The 19,233-nt window shown below is 38.7% G+C and overlaps 1 protein-coding gene and 1 long non-coding RNA gene across 4 annotated transcripts; both read left to right on the top strand.

Moving 5' to 3' along the window:
• The first annotated feature begins 4,234 nt into the window (after nt 1-4,234).
• Nucleotides 4,235-6,064, top strand: LOC145474710 (uncharacterized). 3 transcript variants are annotated; one of them, XR_014045674.1, is made up of 4 exons: nt 4,235-4,299; nt 4,999-5,565; nt 5,823-5,896; nt 6,038-6,064. It is a non-coding gene; the product is annotated as an uncharacterized LOC145474710 (long non-coding RNA). The 3 variants fall into 3 exon arrangements; XR_014045675.1 differs by lacking the exon at nt 6,038-6,064 and having other exon boundaries at nt 4,999-5,183; nt 5,445-5,565; nt 5,823-6,031; XR_014045673.1 differs by lacking the exon at nt 6,038-6,064 and having other exon boundaries at nt 5,823-6,031.
• A 13-nt stretch (nt 6,065-6,077) lies between these two features.
• On the top strand, nt 6,078-13,328 carry LOC145474709 (uncharacterized). The gene is made up of 5 exons (XM_081455184.1): nt 6,078-6,092; nt 6,488-6,550; nt 6,686-6,754; nt 7,235-12,261; nt 13,185-13,328. The coding sequence occupies exons 2-4, from the start codon at nt 6,533-6,535 to the stop codon at nt 9,470-9,472; spliced, it is 2,325 nt and encodes a 774-aa protein (XP_081311310.1). The 5' UTR covers nt 6,078-6,092; nt 6,488-6,532; the 3' UTR covers nt 9,473-12,261; nt 13,185-13,328.
• The last annotated feature ends 5,905 nt before the right edge of the window (nt 13,329-19,233 follow it).

Here is a 19,233-nt window from a genome sequence, read left to right as displayed (position 1 = left end):
CCAGACATGCCTTTTATTGTACATGCCATGCGGGTTTGAAGCCTTAATTTTCAAGTCAGCGCGTGTGATAGATGTCTGGAGAATTTCTTAGTTAATCAGACCTTATTTCATGCCAACTGCAGTCAGACAGCTTATTAAGGAGTGAATTTATTCTCATTTGAACTCTTAAGAAAGTTGAGAAGTGACTCTTGGATGCCTCTTAATAGGATCTTAGTTTATTCTCAGTGAATTTATTCTCATTTGAACTCTTCATAGAAAGTTGAGAAGTGAATCTGGGATGCCTCTTTTTTAATAGGGCCCGGGGTGCACGATCAAACCTCCAGACATGCCTTTTATTGTACATGCCATGCGGGTTTGAAGCCTTAATTTTCAAGTCAGCGCGTGTGATAGATGTCTGGAGAATTTCTTAGTTAATCAGACCTTATTTCATGCCAACTGCAGTCAGACAGCTTATTAAGGAGTGAATTTATTCTCATTTGAACTCTTAAGAAAGTTGAGAAGTGACTCTTGGATGCCTCTTAATAGGATCTTAGTTTATTCTCAGTGAATTTATTCTCATTTGAACTCTTCATAGAAAGTTGAGAAGTGAATCTGGGATGCCTCTTTTTTAATAGGGCCCGGGGTGCACGATCAAACCTCCAGACATGCCTTTTATTGTACATGCCATGCGGGTTTGAAGCCTTAATTTTCAAGTCAGCGCGTGTGATAGATGTCTGGAGAATTTCTTAGTTAATCAGACCTTATTTCATGCCAACTGCAGTCAGACAGCTTATTAAGGAGTGAATTTATTCTCATTTGAACTCTTAAGAAAGTTGAGAAGTGACTCTTGGATGCCTCTTAATAGGATCTTAGTTTATTCTCAGTGAATTTATTCTCATTTGAACTCTTCATAGAAAGTTGAGAAGTGAATCTGGGATGCCTCTTTTTTAATAGGGCCCGGGGTGCACGATCAAACCTCCAGACATGCCTTTTATTGTACATGCCATGCGGGTTTGAAGCCTTAATTTTCAAGTCAGCGCGTGTGATAGATGTCTGGAGAATTTCTTAGTTAATCAGACCTTATTTCATGCCAACTGCAGTCAGACAGCTTATTAAGGAGTGAATTTATTCTCATTTGAACTCTTAAGAAAGTTGAGAAGTGACTCTTGGATGCCTCTTAATAGGATCTTAGTTTATTCTCAGTGAATTTATTCTCATTTGAACTCTTCATAGAAAGTTGAGAAGTGAATCTGGGATGCCTCTTTTTTAATAGGGCCCGGGGTGCACGATCAAACCTCCAGACATGCCTTTTATTGTACATGCCATGCGGGTTTGAAGCCTTAATTTTCAAGTCAGCGCGTGTGATAGATGTCTGGAGAATTTCTTAGTTAATCAGACCTTATTTCATGCCAACTGCAGTCAGACAGCTTATTAAGGAGTGAATTTATTCTCATTTGAACTCTTAAGAAAGTTGAGAAGTGACTCTTGGATGCCTCTTAATAGGATCTTAGTTTATTCTCAGTGAATTTATTCTCATTTGAACTCTTCATAGAAAGTTGAGAAGTGAATCTGGGATGCCTCTTTTTTAATAGGGCCCGGGGTGCACGATCAAACCTCCAGACATGCCTTTTATTGTACATGCCATGCGGGTTTGAAGCCTTAATTTTCAAGTCAGCGCGTGTGATAGATGTCTGGAGAATTTCTTAGTTAATCAGACCTTATTTCATGCCAACTGCAGTCAGACAGCTTATTAAGGAGTGAATTTATTCTCATTTGAACTCTTAAGAAAGTTGAGAAGTGACTCTTGGATGCCTCTTAATAGGATCTTAGTTTATTCTCAGTGAATTTATTCTCATTTGAACTCTTCATAGAAAGTTGAGAAGTGAATCTGGGATGCCTCTTTTTTAATAGGGCCCGGGGTGCACGATCAAACCTCCAGACATGCCTTTTATTGTACATGCCATGCGGGTTTGAAGCCTTAATTTTCAAGTCAGCGCGTGTGATAGATGTCTGGAGAATTTCTTAGTTAATCAGACCTTATTTCATGCCAACTGCAGTCAGACAGCTTATTAAGGAGTGAATTTATTCTCATTTGAACTCTTAAGAAAGTTGAGAAGTGACTCTTGGATGCCTCTTAATAGGATCTTAGTTTATTCTCAGTGAATTTATTCTCATTTGAACTCTTCATAGAAAGTTGAGAAGTGAATCTGGGATGCCTCTTTTTTAATAGGGCCCGGGGTGCAGGATCAAACCTCCAGACATGCCTTTTATTGTACATGCCATGCGGGTTTGAAGCCTTAATTTTCAAGTCAGCGCGTGTGATAGATGTCTGGAGAATTTCTTAGTTAATCAGACCTTATTTCATGCCAACTGCAGTCAGACAGCTTATTAAGGAGTGAATTTATTCTCATTTGAACTCTTAAGAAAGTTGAGAAGTGACTCTTGGATGCCTCTTAATAGGATCTTAGTTTATTCTCAGTGAATTTATTCTCATTTGAACTCTTCATAGAAAGTTGAGAAGTGAATCTGGGATGCCTCTTTTTTAATAGGGCCCGGGGTGCACGATCAAACCTCCAGACATGCCTTTTATTGTACATGCCATGCGGGTTTGAAGCCTTAATTTTCAAGTCAGCGCGTGTGATAGATGTCTGGAGAATTTCTTAGTTAATCAGACCTTATTTCATGCCAACTGCAGTCAGACAGCTTATTAAGGAGTGAATTTATTCTCATTTGAACTCTTAAGAAAGTTGAGAAGTGACTCTTGGATGCCTCTTAATAGGATCTTAGTTTATTCTCAGTGAATTTATTCTCATTTGAACTCTTCATAGAAAGTTGAGAAGTGAATCTGGGATGCCTCTTTTTTAATAGGGCCCGGGGTGCACGATCAAACCTCCAGACATGCCTTTTATTGTACATGCCATGCGGGTTTGAAGCCTTAATTTTCAAGTCAGCGCGTGTGATAGATGTCTGGAGAATTTCTTAGTTAATCAGACCTTATTTCATGCCAACTGCAGTCAGACAGCTTATTAAGGAGTGAATTTATTCTCATTTGAACTCTTAAGAAAGTTGAGAAGTGACTCTTGGATGCCTCTTAATAGGATCTTAGTTTATTCTCAGTGAATTTATTCTCATTTGAACTCTTCATAGAAAGTTGAGAAGTGAATCTGGGATGCCTCTTTTTTAATAGGGCCCGGGGTGCACGATCAAACCTCCAGACATGCCTTTTATTGTACATGCCATGCGGGTTTGAAGCCTTAATTTTCAAGTCAGCGCGTGTGATAGATGTCTGGAGAATTTCTTAGTTAATCAGACCTTATTTCATGCCAACTGCAGTCAGACAGCTTATTAAGGAGTGAATTTATTCTCATTTGAACTCTTAAGAAAGTTGAGAAGTGACTCTTGGATGCCTCTTAATAGGATCTTAGTTTATTCTCAGTGAATTTATTCTCATTTGAACTCTTCATAGAAAGTTGAGAAGTGAATCTGGGATGCCTCTTTTTTAATAGGGCCCGGGGTGCACGATCAAACCTCCAGACATGCCTTTTATTGTACATGCCATGCGGGTTTGAAGCCTTAATTTTCAAGTCAGCGCGTGTGATAGATGTCTGGAGAATTTCTTAGTTAATCAGACCTTATTTCATGCCAACTGCAGTCAGACAGCTTATTAAGGAGTGAATTTATTCTCATTTGAACTCTTAAGAAAGTTGAGAAGTGACTCTTGGATGCCTCTTAATAGGATCTTAGTTTATTCTCAGTGAATTTATTCTCATTTGAACTCTTCATAGAAAGTTGAGAAGTGAATCTTGAATCCCTCTTTAATAGGGGGTGCATGATGAAATATCCAGACTTGCCTTTTGTTGTACATGCCATCAGTGCTTGAAGCCTTAATTTTCAAGTCACTGAAAAAGTGAATATTACTTGATTTGAATGTTGATAGAAAACTGGTAGTGGGCTTGGAGAAATAGTTTTTTTTTTGTTGAGCTTTGGTTTGAGGAGAATTTGAGGATGCATTTTATACGAAACGGACGCCAATGTCGACAGGTACATAGAGTCAGCCTGGTTGAGACATTGTTTTACTTGGGTGGAATGACTGTGTGTAATTTTTAATGAGCTAGGATATTTAATCAATAAATTCTTGTTCTCTCTCTCTTTCTCTCTTTCTCTCTGGGCTCTAGGATGGTCCATATTTGTCCTTACTGCGGTCTGACATCCAGCCTATATCCTCCCCGAGGCATTTTTTCTCCATGTTGGTTTCCAAGTCTGCATGTGAATGATTGCAAGACAAGATGTCCACCGACGACTTCCTTTTTTCCAGTAAAAGTAAGCACTCGTTTGCTGTTTACTACTTGCTTGATGCATAATTTGATGGATCTATTGACTGACTGACTGTGAACTGAATCTGTTGTGAAAACAGTCTATTTTTAATGACTTTTTAGATCACGGAGATTAGTTACCGGTCATGTGATAAAATCTCTTGGTATCTTCAACTAATTTTACGCAATATATTAAGTATCACGCTGTACTAACCTTATCGGTACACAGTAAATACAGCTGTCAATGTTGATCCTTATGAGCGCGTCATTTGAGAATGAACGTGACTCTTTAAAAGCATGGTTCTCAGATCGAAAGCTTTTCGATCATTCCATTCCTGAAGATAGTATCTCTCTTTAAAAGTATGCATTGATAATTTCTTGTCTGGTAGTGAATGCTATACCTTTCAGAAAGATTCAATAAAATAACACTATACAACAGGCTTCGGGAAAGTTTTTAAACTACGGTTTATCACTTCTACCCAATGTGTTTCAAGGTTCTTCTGTTCAATCCGTCCCTTCTTTAAATCGCCTTGTTGAAAGGAATTGGATATGTCCTTCAGTAAACACCCCATTGTTTCAAAAAAGTAACAATGGCTGTTTGGTGTATGCTCTGATCTGTTCCTAGTTTGTATCCACAAGAGAAATGGAAGATGCGATGTGAAGTGCCATGACGTTATCTCACAGATTTCTTCCTTTTTTCTCAAAGCTTTCAGTTCAGTAGTCAAAGCTGGCTTCAGGTTTTAAGACACAGAGCACATTGTGGTCGCTTCATTGATGAACGCGCTAGATAACACTGGGTGATTTGTACCAGCAAGAAGCTCCTTTGCCCTCATTATCTTCTGAATCTCAAGCGAAGAAGGAGCTCGGCTTTACCATAGTCGTCGAGAAAAAGTGAGTTGATTTTGAACCATAAAATAGGTAAACAACATCTTTTACCGACTAGAACAACTGTTCAAGTCGTCAACGCCGGGTTGCTCGTGTTGCTTTCTTGCTGACAAAGAAAAGCCATATTTTTCCTCCACAAAAGCCTCGCCCCTTCCTGTGAGCTATTTATTTTAACTTCGTTTATTTGGCATGTTTTTGCAATGTGAAATTGTGGATAAACTAGAATTTACTTGGAACACTTCCTGATACGCAATTTGGTTTCCTTAGAACACTCTTCCGCAGCTAACACTAAAAAAGAGCGATTCAGTGATGGAAGACTGTTAAAAATGATATTTCTTCACCCCTGGAGTGCTTACTAACAAGGCCGTCAAACAGTCAACAGCACAAAGTAAGAGGGCTTAACAAGATAGAAATAATATACAATGAACTAGAGTAAGGCCATAATACAAGCATTCGAAATCTATTTTTTTACCGCTAAGATTTCAAGCGTAAAATGGGAAATCTGAGTGACGATGAAATATTGAAATGTAGTTCCATAATTAAGGGGGAGTTTAGTAGAGTAGTTTAACACTTAGTTGAGTTGTGCTTAACGTTTATCAAATTCCAGTTAGTAATTAGTGTTTTTGTTATCTTTTTTTCTGCTAGACCTATTTTCCGGATGCGAACAGCGTAAGGCAGCAATACAATCTGGAGGAAAGAATTCCGGCGGCACTTGCTAGGTAAATGTAGTCTTAAAATAAGCTACAAACTAATCAAGGAAGCTTTGTTGTCTTGCAAAGCCAGACTCGAGCCTTAAATGTTGCCTTTTTTAATTGTATTATTTGAAACTCTAAATTTCGATTTTTCTGTTTCTTTTTTAGACCTCGGGCACTTCACGCAATCGGATTACAAACTCCGGTACTTCGCCTGAGGCCGGTAAGATAAAAATCACATACCGTATTTGTTTCATTTCAGTTCTTAGCACTTTAAACAATTGCGCACAGATTACGAAAGCGCCGGTTATAACAACATTTCAGTGCTTAAATACTTAATACTCATCGAAGTAAATGCAAAGCTGTCTGCTATCATTGCTAATTTTGAATGAAATCATTTTAACACCAGCGAAATTCTACAGCTTCTTTATAAATCAAACACCACTAGCGACTTAAGAGCTCTGGTACCGAAATTGTTCTGTGCTAAAATACCCAGCTAGGGAAACAGACTACGTAAATAAGCCATTAAAATTGAGTACCATAATCAGATGATTGAGAGGGAGTTTTGTTCGAACCCTGGTAAATAATAATTTTTTTGTTATTTTTGTTCCCCGCTAGGCCCATTTTTCGGATGGAAACAGCGTAGCGAAAACAACTGGAGAAATGAATTCATTGCACTCGGTGGGTGAATGTAGAGATAAAATTAGTAAGCTTACAGACTAAACTTGGACGCTTTCTCGTGTTGCAAAGTAGCTAACAATGTTGACCTTCTTAATTGTACTATCTGAAAATCTAAATTGCGATTCTGTTTTTTAGACCTCTGGAGCGTTCGACGCAACCGGATTACGAATTCCTGCACCACCTTCATGGAATAGAAGGGAGCCGGTAAGATTCAAATCACATAACTTATTTCAGTTTAAACCAGGTGTTACTAGTTCATCTCAAAAATCCGTCACAGTTAATTAAGTACTCGTGATAACTTTTACTAAATTTCATTGATGAGTAGGTGCCAATCAATTACGAAAGCGCTAGTTAAGCACTTAACTGGTTAAATACTTAACTGGTCATTTAGTAAATGCAAAGGAACGCAGTCACTGCATGCCTAATTTTGAGTGAAATCATTCTTTGATCGGGCGAATTATGCGGTTTTTGCATAAAGCAAACGCCAATGGTACCAAGTGTGATTTATTTCAAAATCAAAATATATTGAAGGGTATTGAGTTTCCTTCTTGTGGGCTAGTGAAAACTCCGAAATATATCACATTTGCGCGAGTGGAGCATAGCGTACACAACTCTGTGGCGCACAGATGAATGAAGTAGGATTTTGGTTTCCAAAAACTAACAGACCTCTCTTTCCCCCCACAGGTAACTTTCCAAAGTCAGTACTCTGTTTCCGAAGAAATAATCCCAATCCAACAGCGGAAAATCGAACCAGTATCATGCTATGGAAGTCTTCACTTCGTCTTCGTTGAGGTCTGCGATAAACTATTTCCTAACATTCCTAAAAGTACGATTAAAAGTCGCATGAGAAATCTTGGTCTTAAGCTGTTGAAGGCGCCTCAAGAAATTCAGAACAAGTTGAGAACTGCTAGACCTTACTTGGCCTGTTACAAATTCCTCTCGCTGATTTCCAAACGAGACGTTGTCATTCTTGAAGCTTATCACGATTCACGCGAAGAAAGAAAGGAAAACTCTAAAAAACTGTATGGACCTTTCTTAAGTAATCTTAGTGATAGTAGCGATACTAACTACACACACGGGGGAGGACAAAATCAGAACGTAGGGGACATTTTTTTAAGGGATAATGTAGAGTCCACTATGCCTCCCATAAAACATGGGTTAAGTACCAATTTCTTAGTAGAAAATCTCTTGAATTCTTCTCCGGGAAGTTTAGCCGTAGAAAAGCCAATGACTGGGTTTTCAGAATCACAGGAACAAATAGTCGATGAGCACATTTCGACAGACTCGGAACCCGAGTCAAGTTATTCCTCGGACAGCGATACCAATTTCGAGTCCTCACCGGACGAAGAAAGCGCTGGCGAACAAGATTATGGCATTGTCGAGCTGTTTCATAAAAAAGATATAGATATAGATTGCTTCCCCGACGTCGTTAAACGTGTGAGTGAAATGAAGGAATTCTTTCAATCAGACTTGAATTTTAAGCGCAGACAGTCCAAACTGTCGGATGTCACGTGGGCGAAAACTTTGGAACGGTTAGTGATCTTTTTGGCTTATTGTTCGCGCACGTTGAAGCTAGACATTCGATTGGAATTGGTGGAAAATATGAATATCGTGGAATCCTTTATCAAGCACATAAAGCATAGCCGGCGAGTTAAGAACAACACTGCTGCCCTTTATGTAATGTCCTTCATAAAGGTTGCGAAATTCCTGCATGCAAACGAGAGTCGCGGAAATTATGACGCAGTGGATAGCATTAGTGATCTTCGCGCCCTTCAGAACCAACTCCTCAGAGAGCATGCTGTTTTGGAATCCACCAAAGAACCTGAGAAGAGAAGGCTGTTTTGGCCGCAATTTCAAGAATTAACCCGTTCCCTTCATCAACAATTCGAAGACGAACTCGATGTGCGACAGAAAGCACGTCTGCACATGAATTTCACACTATTGCTACTTTTTGCGATAAATCCAGGCCGTGCTAAAGAGTTCAGAACCCTTCGCATCGTTACAGATATCCCAGAGAACGAAGTTGATGAAATCGTCGGGAAGCTACCGAACGGAGAGAACTTTATGGTGTTTGCGAAAAACGGAGTCACCCGTCTCGTCGAGAAAGGTTACAAAACGGTGAAAAGATACGGCCCGAATGTCATAGAAATGAGCGAATTTCATTTCGTGGATTTTCATGTTAAGCGTTACGTCGAACGGTCGCGACTAAAGCTCATACCCCGGGGCTGTAGTCATGACTTTTTTTTTGTCAACAACCGAGGCTCATTTTTTAAATCACCGGGATCTTTCTCCAGTTACTTGGCGAAAATCTTTCGGGAGAATCTCGGCTTTCACTGCACAATGAACGAAATGCGACACGCATTGGTGGAAAACTTTAGGTCTAGCAAAGAAAGTTCCGATGTACAGCTGGCAGAAAGCTTAGCTCGTGTCTGTAAGCACAGTTTGCGCACTCAAATGCAGGTCTACGACAAAAGAAGTCAGCAGGAAAGAACGAAACGCGCATTGCACTACCTTAATCAATCAGCAGTTAACGCCATAGTGGACGACGTTCCAGGTACATCTTGCAATGTTGACGACGAAGTCGAGGATGATTCATCAGGGGAAGAACGTGATCTACCCGCTCCTGGAGAAATATGCGCTCTTATACCGGCTGATGCACGAGCTAAATCGCCCGAGATATTCTTGGCTAAGGTTTTAAAGTACAGCGCAGATGGTCAGAGCGTGCGCTTGGCGTGGCTAAAGCAAATAGAAGGCAAGCCAAACCACTACAAGTTTCAGGTTGGCCATTCGGTCTGGGAGGAGAAGGTTTCGAGTCTCATCTACCCACTGGATGTCACTTATAAGCGAGACGAAGGCAGTTATGAGCTTCGGAGTGCCAATAAAGAGATTTATCAACAACTGAAGTCAGCTGTTTCTGTCTAACATCGCATCGAAAATCATTTTCTAGTCATTTTCAGAGAAAAATGATTTAAAAAAAACGTTTTCAAATCATTTTTAGAGTCGTTATAGCAATGTTGACACATAACAGCATGATTCCGTTGACTCTATCCGTTACATCTGAAGTTATAAAAACGAGCAATAGCTATATCTGTGTGATGCTTTTTTTTCAAATTTAGCTGCCTAAATTTTTTTTCAAACCTCGTTAATGAAAACAGAAATAACTTGCATTTGCACTGAATGGAACTCCATTCGTGTCAAATGAGCTTTACGGATTGCTCGCTGCACTAAAAACTTAAGTCAAAAACTGGCATATGGCGCTGAATTGAACGCCATTCGCGTCAAATAAGCCGTGTACGGATTTCTCGCTGTTCTGAAAATCCAAGTCAAAACATGCATGTTCCATTTACCCACGAAATGTCGTGTCAAATCGAGGGTTGCCTGGGATCGTCGGGAGAAACCAAGAGATTTTCTAAGTTATAATACTGCGTTTCCTTAAACTAGCGTCCTGAACATTAATTTCAAATTTCGCCTTTTCGACTGGATCTTGACATCGCCCAAGGCATTGAACGTTAAGTCGACTAACATTTTAGAGGCGGTTGTTATTAGGGCACCTAATTAAGGAAATAGGGAATTAAACTCAGTTGGCGTTTAATTAGAAAACTCTGTTGATTCTCGTCTGAATGTATACAGAAAACAGTTCTGCTGTCCAAAATTTTCTTTGTTTTGTTTGTGATTCAGAGGCAATTAATAATTGGTAATTTCTGATAGAGACCCGAGGACGTACATTGCAATAGGCAATTTATAGAGGGTACCCTGTCGGAATATTAATTCTGATACCTTTTGGTTTCTTTGAGAAGCCATTACTGCCACTGAGCAGAGAAATATTGAGTTAGAGTTTTTTAGGTGAATCTACAAAATTCAGACCCGCAATGGGTAAAAAGCGCAAAAATGTCCAAAGAGATCAACAACGTTTGCAAACTTTTCTGCAAACAAAGTGTTTGATTTGTTACACTCCGGGGCCACTGGCTTCTCGTAGACTTCCTTGTTGCAAGGTTTTTATGCACGAGAGCTGTTTGCTAAAATGTTTTCAGCATGCGAGTACCAGTAAAAGAAAATGCCCCCATTGTAGACAGGAAATTTATCCCATTAATAAGGGCGAACTCGAACCTTCGTGCATTCCGGAGGGAGTTTTCTTATTTCGGTTAGAATTTGAAACGTTCGTTGCTAAGTCTCCTGCTCAAATAGCAGATGAATTATGGGATTTCTTGCCTAACCTAGTACCTCCACCTGGTTGGTCAGACTATCGAAGAATGTGGAGAAGATAAGGAGCTCATTATGAAGAGCTTTAAATTGTCAACTCTTTTTTACACTTTTTAGAATATTTTCCAATATATTATCAAGCAACTTAGCTTCTTTATATAAGTTTAAATACTTTAGTACTGAGTCCTTTTAAACGTTTCGTAGTTTTGTTATTAATAGACTTTCTGGCATGTATATCCATTATATAGCTATTATAATCAAGCGCGTTTGAGTTTGATATGTGCTTATAGTCTGATGACGGAGATGCTCGAACGATTTCTGTATGATCTAGATAAACTAAAACGAAGCAATTTGATTTGTTTCGTGAACGGAGTTAACGGCGCGAGGTCTTTCTTATTGGTTAATCAAATATAGTTCTCTCCGTCTATAATGAAACAGATTGCGAAAACTCGGGAAAACCGCCAGTGTTTTTCCAGGCCATACAGAAATCGCTCTTTAAACTTTTCTTGTTCTCATCATAATTATAGAAATGTGCCCAATGATCAACATTTTGTTTTTCAACACGGCCTGGAGATTAATCAAAAAGGTTTTCATTATTGAGTCGGCTGAGACTGTCTTTTTAAGACGGTCCATTTCGGTTTTTATTGTCATTTTAACGCTTATCTTTTGTTAACAATTGTCGCGTTCTGAACTACGCGCCACAGGAAATCTGTTATCGTTGTTATTAAAGCAAATGGGTTTTAGATAGCGACAAGAATTCATCTGTTGATCATAGGGTCACTACGTTTTTTACTTAGAGAAGACGTAGTATTAGATAGCTTTAGCATTGTTATCTTATCTTTGTTGTCTGCAATGTAAAGGTTACTGAGTTCAAGGAATTAAATTGTGTTGAAAGGACAATTTGTATTAGCAATTTTTGTAAACTTTTCAGGACAGTAATTACATTTAACCTGTGAAATGGGGTAACGCGGTCTTGAACACCTTTGTTCCAGTACCCCCGTTTCAGTTCCGGAAGTTGTCCACTCATGATTCTAGCACAACACCCAGGGGACAAAAAAGCTGTGGAAACACTCGCTTGCGGCTCGCCTTCCCACAGCATTTCTCGTTCTCCCAAACTTCCTCTGGTGTTTCTATAACTCGACAGAAACACGGTACATGTTTTCTATTTCTTGAATGTTACTCGTATGTACCTATATGTTACTCGTATGTATTCGTACGTTACTCGTATGTACTCGTATGTTCTCGTATGTTCTCGTATGTTACTCGCATGTATTCGTATGGTCCTTTCATATCACGTGATCAAACCACATGGGGTCAACAGTCGTGCAACATGGCGGAACGTAACGAAGATTTGCGAAAAGTTTTTCGCTCTTTGAAGTGCGGTACGGAAGCTGGCTAGTATATTTGAGTGTCCTAAGTACGCTAAGTTTCCCTTTTTGCTATCAAAGAGAAATGACTTGAGTCGCAGAGAAGTGGACGGTCGATCTACGTTGAATCACGCAATGAGAAAGGTATTCTTAATAGCCTTGTAATAATTGCTATTTCAGTTACGTTTTTTAATTTTCATCCGACTTTTTTACTTGGTAATGCTATCGTCACATCAGTAAGAATTGACCGTAAAACAAACAAAGCTGTTAGGTCAATGGATGGACTTTATTTTGGTGTTTCTCACCAAAGACAGATTTATAGATTACACCACAACACTTCAATGAAAATTATTGAGAAACATTAATCCCAAATGAAGCACAAGCGTGTTTCATTTGCTCATTAGTTATGCATAGGGCATGTCCAGGCGTCTCCAAGGAAGTTGAGTGGTACTGGACCTCGATTTCTAGGCATTGTGCTTTAATACAATTGTCAAATTCGAGCTAGATCTTCGTTTATATAAAGAGCGAATTTTTATCTTAGCGATATTGACATTTGCGGGTGAGATCGTAACATTTATTAAGTATAGAAACATATCTTTTAGCATAGCGATGTTTCGAATTATTCATTATGCCCCCATATTATTATTTCCCGAATTTTAAGTATAATTTTGGTCTCTTGCTTTTTTTTCTGTGAACACTGAGTGATGGTGTAGTGTAGCACATCAAAACATTCTAACAACTTGGTCAACTGAAATCTTCGAAATTACTCTGATGTGCAGTTTATACCAGTTTTTATTCAGTATTATTTCATAGCAAACTAAAGATTCTTACCGACCGAAAGGTAACTTTGTCACTTGTCTTTCATACCCACATACCTTTGTCACTTTCATACTGATTTGTGGGTGTTAAAAATTATACTAAGCATGAACTTTTCAAGCTGGTAATTCTTATCAGTTAATTAATATACTTATTGTATATATTTTAGGTTTCAAACAAAATCCTAACAGATCCTTTCATCCTTTCATCCATAATGAGAGCTGATCACTGTACATATCTTTATTCCCCAGGGTCCTTATGGATGCCAGCCTCATTGCTGAATGGGCTACCCTGGTAAAATAAAGTTCCTTCCTTACTTTCGTAAATGACCCACTAGCTTTGTACCTTTAAAAACTATTGTTTTATAATAAAGGCTGATTGATTGATTAATTGTCTATAAATCTGCAGTTGTTAACTTAGTTACAACACTATACACACTCCAAGTCACAACTCTAGGTTCCACTCGTGGCTCTTCCACAGATTGACTAAACTACATGAGCTTGTAGTATTGACCAAAATAAAACTTAATCTCGGAAAACGAATTCCACTCTAACAAGCAGCTCAGAGACTGAACCATTAATTTCCAAGTCGCTGAAAAAGTCATGTCCGTCAATTCTAACCATGAGAAGGCACGTGCAATGTATGTCCAGAGAATTTCTTAGTTAATCAACAATAGCAGTAGTAATAGTTTTTAACCTACTCATAGATTTTCATATTTCCATCTTTTAACTAGGTTTTTTTATTCTTTTTAATCATATGCAATTGTAAGAGCATTCAGCATTCTCAATGTGCAATGAGAACCTTTTTATTATTTTAATTATTATTATTATTAATCACACTAGATGTCTTGAGAATTTCTTAGTTAATCAGACCTTATTTCATGCCAACTGCAGTCAGACAGCTTATTAAGGAGTGAATTTATTCTCATTTGAACTCTTAAGAAAGTTGAGAAGTGACTCTTGGATGCCTCTTAATAGGATCTTAGTTTATTCTCAGTGAATTTATTCTCATTTGAACTCTTCATAGAAAGTTGAGAAGTGAATCTGGGATGCCTCTTTTTTAATAGGGCCCGGGGTGCACGATCAAACCTCCAGACATGCCTTTTATTGTACATGCCATGCGGGTTTGAAGCCTTAATTTTCAAGTCAGCGCGTGTGATAGATGTCTGGAGAATTTCTTAGTTAATCAGACCTTATTTCATGCCAACTGCAGTCAGACAGCTTATTAAGGAGTGAATTTATTCTCATTTGAACTCTTAAGAAAGTTGAGAAGTGACTCTTGGATGCCTCTTAATAGGATCTTAGTTTATTCTCAGTGAATTTATTCTCATTTGAACTCTTCATAGAAAGTTGAGAAGTGAATCTGGGATGCCTCTTTTTTAATAGGGCCCGGGGTGCAGGATCAAACCTCCAGACATGCCTTTTATTGTACATGCCATGCGGGTTTGAAGCCTTAATTTTCAAGTCAGCGCGTGTGATAGATGTCTGGAGAATTTCTTAGTTAATCAGACCTTATTTCATGCCAACTGCAGTCAGACAGCTTATTAAGGAGTGAATTTATTCTCATTTGAACTCTTAAGAAAGTTGAGAAGTGACTCTTGGATGCCTCTTAATAGGATCTTAGTTTATTCTCAGTGAATTTATTCTCATTTGAACTCTTCATAGAAAGTTGAGAAGTGAATCTGGGATGCCTCTTTTTTAATAGGGCCCGGGGTGCACGATCAAACCTCCAGACATGCCTTTTATTGTACATGCCATGCGGGTTTGAAGCCTTAATTTTCAAGTCAGCGCGTGTGATAGATGTCTGGAGAATTTCTTAGTTAATCAGACCTTATTTCATGCCAACTGCAGTCAGACAGCTTATTAAGGAGTGAATTTATTCTCATTTGAACTCTTAAGAAAGTTGAGAAGTGACTCTTGGATGCCTCTTAATAGGATCTTAGTTTATTCTCAGTGAATTTATTCTCATTTGAACTCTTCATAGAAAGTTGAGAAGTGAATCTGGGATGCCTCTTTTTTAATAGGGCCCGGGGTGCACGATCAAACCTCCAGACATGCCTTTTATTGTACATGCCATGCGGGTTTGAAGCCTTAATTTTCAAGTCAGCGCGTGTGATAGATGTCTGGAGAATTTCTTAGTTAATCAGACCTTATTTCATGCCAACTGCAGTCAGACAGCTTATTAAGGAGTGAATTTATTCTCATTTGAACTCTTAAGAAAGTTGAGAAGTGACTCTTGGATGCCTCTTAATAGGATCTTAGTTTATTCTCAGTGAATTTATTCTCATTTGAACTCTTCATAGAAAGTTGAGAAGTGAATCTGGGATGCCTCTTTTTTAATAGGGCCCGGGGTGCACGATCAAACCTCCAGACATGCCTTTTATTGTACATGCCATGCGGGTTTGAAGCCTTAATTTTCAAGTCAGCGCGTGTGATAGATGTCTGGAGAATTTCTTAGTTAATCAGACCTTATTTCATGCCAACTGCAGTCAGACAGCTTATTAAGGAGTGAATTTATTCTCATTTGAACTCTTAAGAAAGTTGAGAAGTGACTCTTGGATGCCTCTTAATAGGATCTTAGTTTATTCTCAGTGAATTTATTCTCATTTGAACTCTTCATAGAAAGTTGAGAAGTGAATCTGGGATGCCTCTTTTTTAATAGGGCCCGGGGTGCACGATCAAACCTCCAGACATGCCTTTTATTGTACATGCCATGCGGGTTTGAAGCCTTAATTTTCAAGTCAGCGCGTGTGATAGATGTCTGGAGAATTTCTTAGTTAATCAGACCTTATTTCATGCCAACTGCAGTCAGACAGCTTATTAAGGAGTGAATTTATTCTCATTTGAACTCTTAAGAAAGTTGAGAAGTGACTCTTGGATGCCTCTTAATAGGATCTTAGTTTATTCTCAGTGAATTTATTCTCATTTGAACTCTTCATAGAAAGTTGAGAAGTGAATCTGGGATGCCTCTTTTTTAATAGGGCCCGGGGTGCACGATCAAACCTCCAGACATGCCTTTTATTGTACATGCCATGCGGGTTTGAAGCCTTAATTTTCAAGTCAGCGCGTGTGATAGATGTCTGGAGAATTTCTTAGTTAATCAGACCTTATTTCATGCCAACTGCAGTCAGACAGCTTATTAAGGAGTGAATTTATTCTCATTTGAACTCTTAAGAAAGTTGAGAAGTGACTCTTGGATGCCTCTTAATAGGATCTTAGTTTATTCTCAGTGAATTTATTCTCATTTGAACTCTTCATAGAAAGTTGAGAAGTGAATCTGGGATGCCTCTTTTTTAATAGGGCCCGGGGTGCACGATCAAACCTCCAGACATGCCTTTTATTGTACATGCCATGCGGGTTTGAAGCCTTAATTTTCAAGTCAGTGCGTGTGATAGATGTCTGGAGAATTTCTTAGTTAATCAGACCTTATTTCATGCCAACTGCAGTCAGACAGCTTATTAAGGAGTGAATTTATTCTCATTTGAACTCTTAAGAAAGTTGAGAAGTGACTCTTGGATGCCTCTTAATAGGATCTTAGTTTATTCTCAGTGAATTTATTCTCATTTGAACTCTTCATAGAAAGTTGAGAAGTGAATCTGGGATGCCTCTTTTTTAATAGGGCCCGGGGTGCACGATCAAACCTCCAGACATGCCTTTTATTGTACATGCCATGCGGGTTTGAAGCCTTAATTTTCAAGTCAGCGCGTGTGATAGATGTCTGGAGAATTTCTTAGTTAATCAGACCTTATTTCATGCCAACTGCAGTCAGACAGCTTATTAAGGAGTGAATTTATTCTCATTTGAACTCTTAAGAAAGTTGAGAAGTGACTCTTGGATGCCTCTTAATAGGATCTTAGTTTATTCTCAGTGAATTTATTCTCATTTGAACTCTTCATAGAAAGTTGAGAAGTGAATCTGGGATGCCTCTTTTTTAATAGGGCCCGGGGTGCACGATCAAACCTCCAGACATGCCTTTTATTGTACATGCCATGCGGGTTTGAAGCCTTAATTTTCAAGTCAGCGCGTGTGATAGATGTCTGGAGAATTTCTTAGTTAATCAGACCTTATTTCATGCCAACTGCAGTCAGACAGCTTATTAAGGAGTGAATTTATTCTCATTTGAACTCTTAAGAAAGTTGAGAAGTGACTCTTGGATGCCTCTTAATAGGATCTTAGTTTATTCTCAGTGAATTTATTCTCATTTGAACTCTTCATAGAAAGTTGAGAAGTGAATCTGGGATGCCTCTTTTTTAATAGGGCCCGGGGTGCAGGATCAAACCTCCAGACATGCCTTTTATTGTACATGCCATGCGGGTTTGAAGCCTTAATTTTCAAGTCAGCGCGTGTGATAGATGTCTGGAGAATTTCTTAGTTAATCAGACCTTATTTCATGCCAACTGCAGTCAGACAGCTTATTAAGGAGTGAATTTATTCTCATTTGAACTCTTAAGAAAGTTGAGAAGTGACTCTTGGATGCCTCTTAATAGGATCTTAGTTTATTCTCAGTGAATTTATTCTCATTTGAACTCTTCATAGAAAGTTGAGAAGTGAATCTGGGATGCCTCTTTTTTAATAGGGCCCGGGGTGCAGGATCAAACCTCCAGACATGCCTTTTATTGTACATGCCATGCGGGTTTGAAGCCTTAATTTTCAAGTCAGCGCGTGTGATAGATGTCTGGAGAATTTCTTAGTTAATCAGACCTTATTTCATGCCAACTGCAGTCAGACAGCTTATTAAGGAGTGAATTTATTCTCATTTGAACTCTTAAGAAAGTTGAGAAGTGACTCTTGGATGCCTCTTAATAGGATCTTAGTTTATTCTCAGTGAATTTATTCTCATTTGAACTCTTCATAGAAAGTTGAGAAGTGAATCTGGGATGCCTCTTTTTTAATAGGGCCCGGGGTGCACGATCAAACCTCCAGACATGCCTTTTATTGTACATGCCATGCGGGTTTGAAGCCTTAATTTTCAAGTCAGCGCGTGTGATAGATGTCTGGAGAATTTCTTAGTTAATCAGACCTTATTTCATGCCAACTGCAGTCAGACAGCTTATTAAGGAGTGAATTTATTCTCATTTGAACTCTTAAGAAAGTTGAGAAGTGACTCTTGGATGCCTCTTAATAGGATCTTAGTTTATTCTCAGTGAATTTATTCTCATTTGAACTCTTCATAGAAAGTTGAGAAGTGAATCTGGGATGCCTCTTTTTTAATAGGGCCCGGGGTGCACGATCAAACCTCCAGACATGCCTTTTATTGTACATGCCATGCGGGTTTGAAGCCTTAATTTTCAAGTCAGTGCGTGTGATAGATGTCTGGAGAATTTCTTAGTTAATCAGACCTTATTTCATGCCAACTGCAGTCAGACAGCTTATTAAGGAGTGAATTTATTCTCATTTGAACTCTTAAGAAAGTTGAGAAGTGACTCTTGGATGCCTCTTAATAGGATCTTAGTTTATTCTCAGTGAATTTATTCTCATTTGAACTCTTCATAGAAAGTTGAGAAGTGAATCTGGGATGCCTCTTTTTTAATAGGGCCCGGGGTGCACGATCAAACCTCCAGACATGCCTTTTATTGTACATGCCATGCGGGTTTGAAGCCTTAATTTTCAAGTCAGCGCGTGTGATAGATGTCTGGAGAATTTCTTAGTTAATCAGACCTTATTTCATGCCAACTGCAGTCAGACAGCTTATTAAGGAGTGAATTTATTCTCATTTGAACTCTTAAGAAAGTTGAGAAGTGACTCTTGGATGCCTCTTAATAGGATCTTAGTTTATTCTCAGTGAATTTATTCTCATTTGAACTCTTCATAGAAAGTTGAGAAGTGAATCTGGGATGCCTCTTTTTTAATAGGGCCCGGGGTGCACGATCAAACCTCCAGACATGCCTTTTATTGTACATGCCATGCGGGTTTGAAGCCTTAATTTTCAAGTCAGCGCGTGTGATAGATGTCTGGAGAATTTCTTAGTTAATCAGACCTTATTTCATGCCAACTGCAGTCAGACAGCTTATTAAGGAGTGAATTTATTCTCATTTGAACTCTTAAGAAAGTTGAGAAGTGACTCTTGGATGCCTCTTAATAGGATCTTAGTTTATTCTCAGTGAATTTATTCTCATTTGAACTCTTCATAGAAAGTTGAGAAGTGAATCTGGGATGCCTCTTTTTTAATAGGGCCCGGGGTGCACGATCAAACCTCCAGACATGCCTTTTATTGTACATGCCATGCGGGTTTGAAGCCTTAATTTTCAAGTCAGCGCGTGTGATAGATGTCTGGAGAATTTCTTAGTTAATCAGACCTTAT

The sequence above is a fragment of the Orbicella franksi genome, unplaced genomic scaffold (genome assembly GCF_964199315.1).
Source record: "Orbicella franksi unplaced genomic scaffold, jaOrbFran1.1 SCAFFOLD_67, whole genome shotgun sequence".
NCBI classification, from domain to species: Eukaryota; Metazoa; Cnidaria; class Anthozoa; order Scleractinia; family Merulinidae; genus Orbicella; species Orbicella franksi.
The sequence above is the reverse complement of the archived record's forward strand: the minus strand, read 5'-3'. Positions and strand labels throughout refer to the sequence as shown.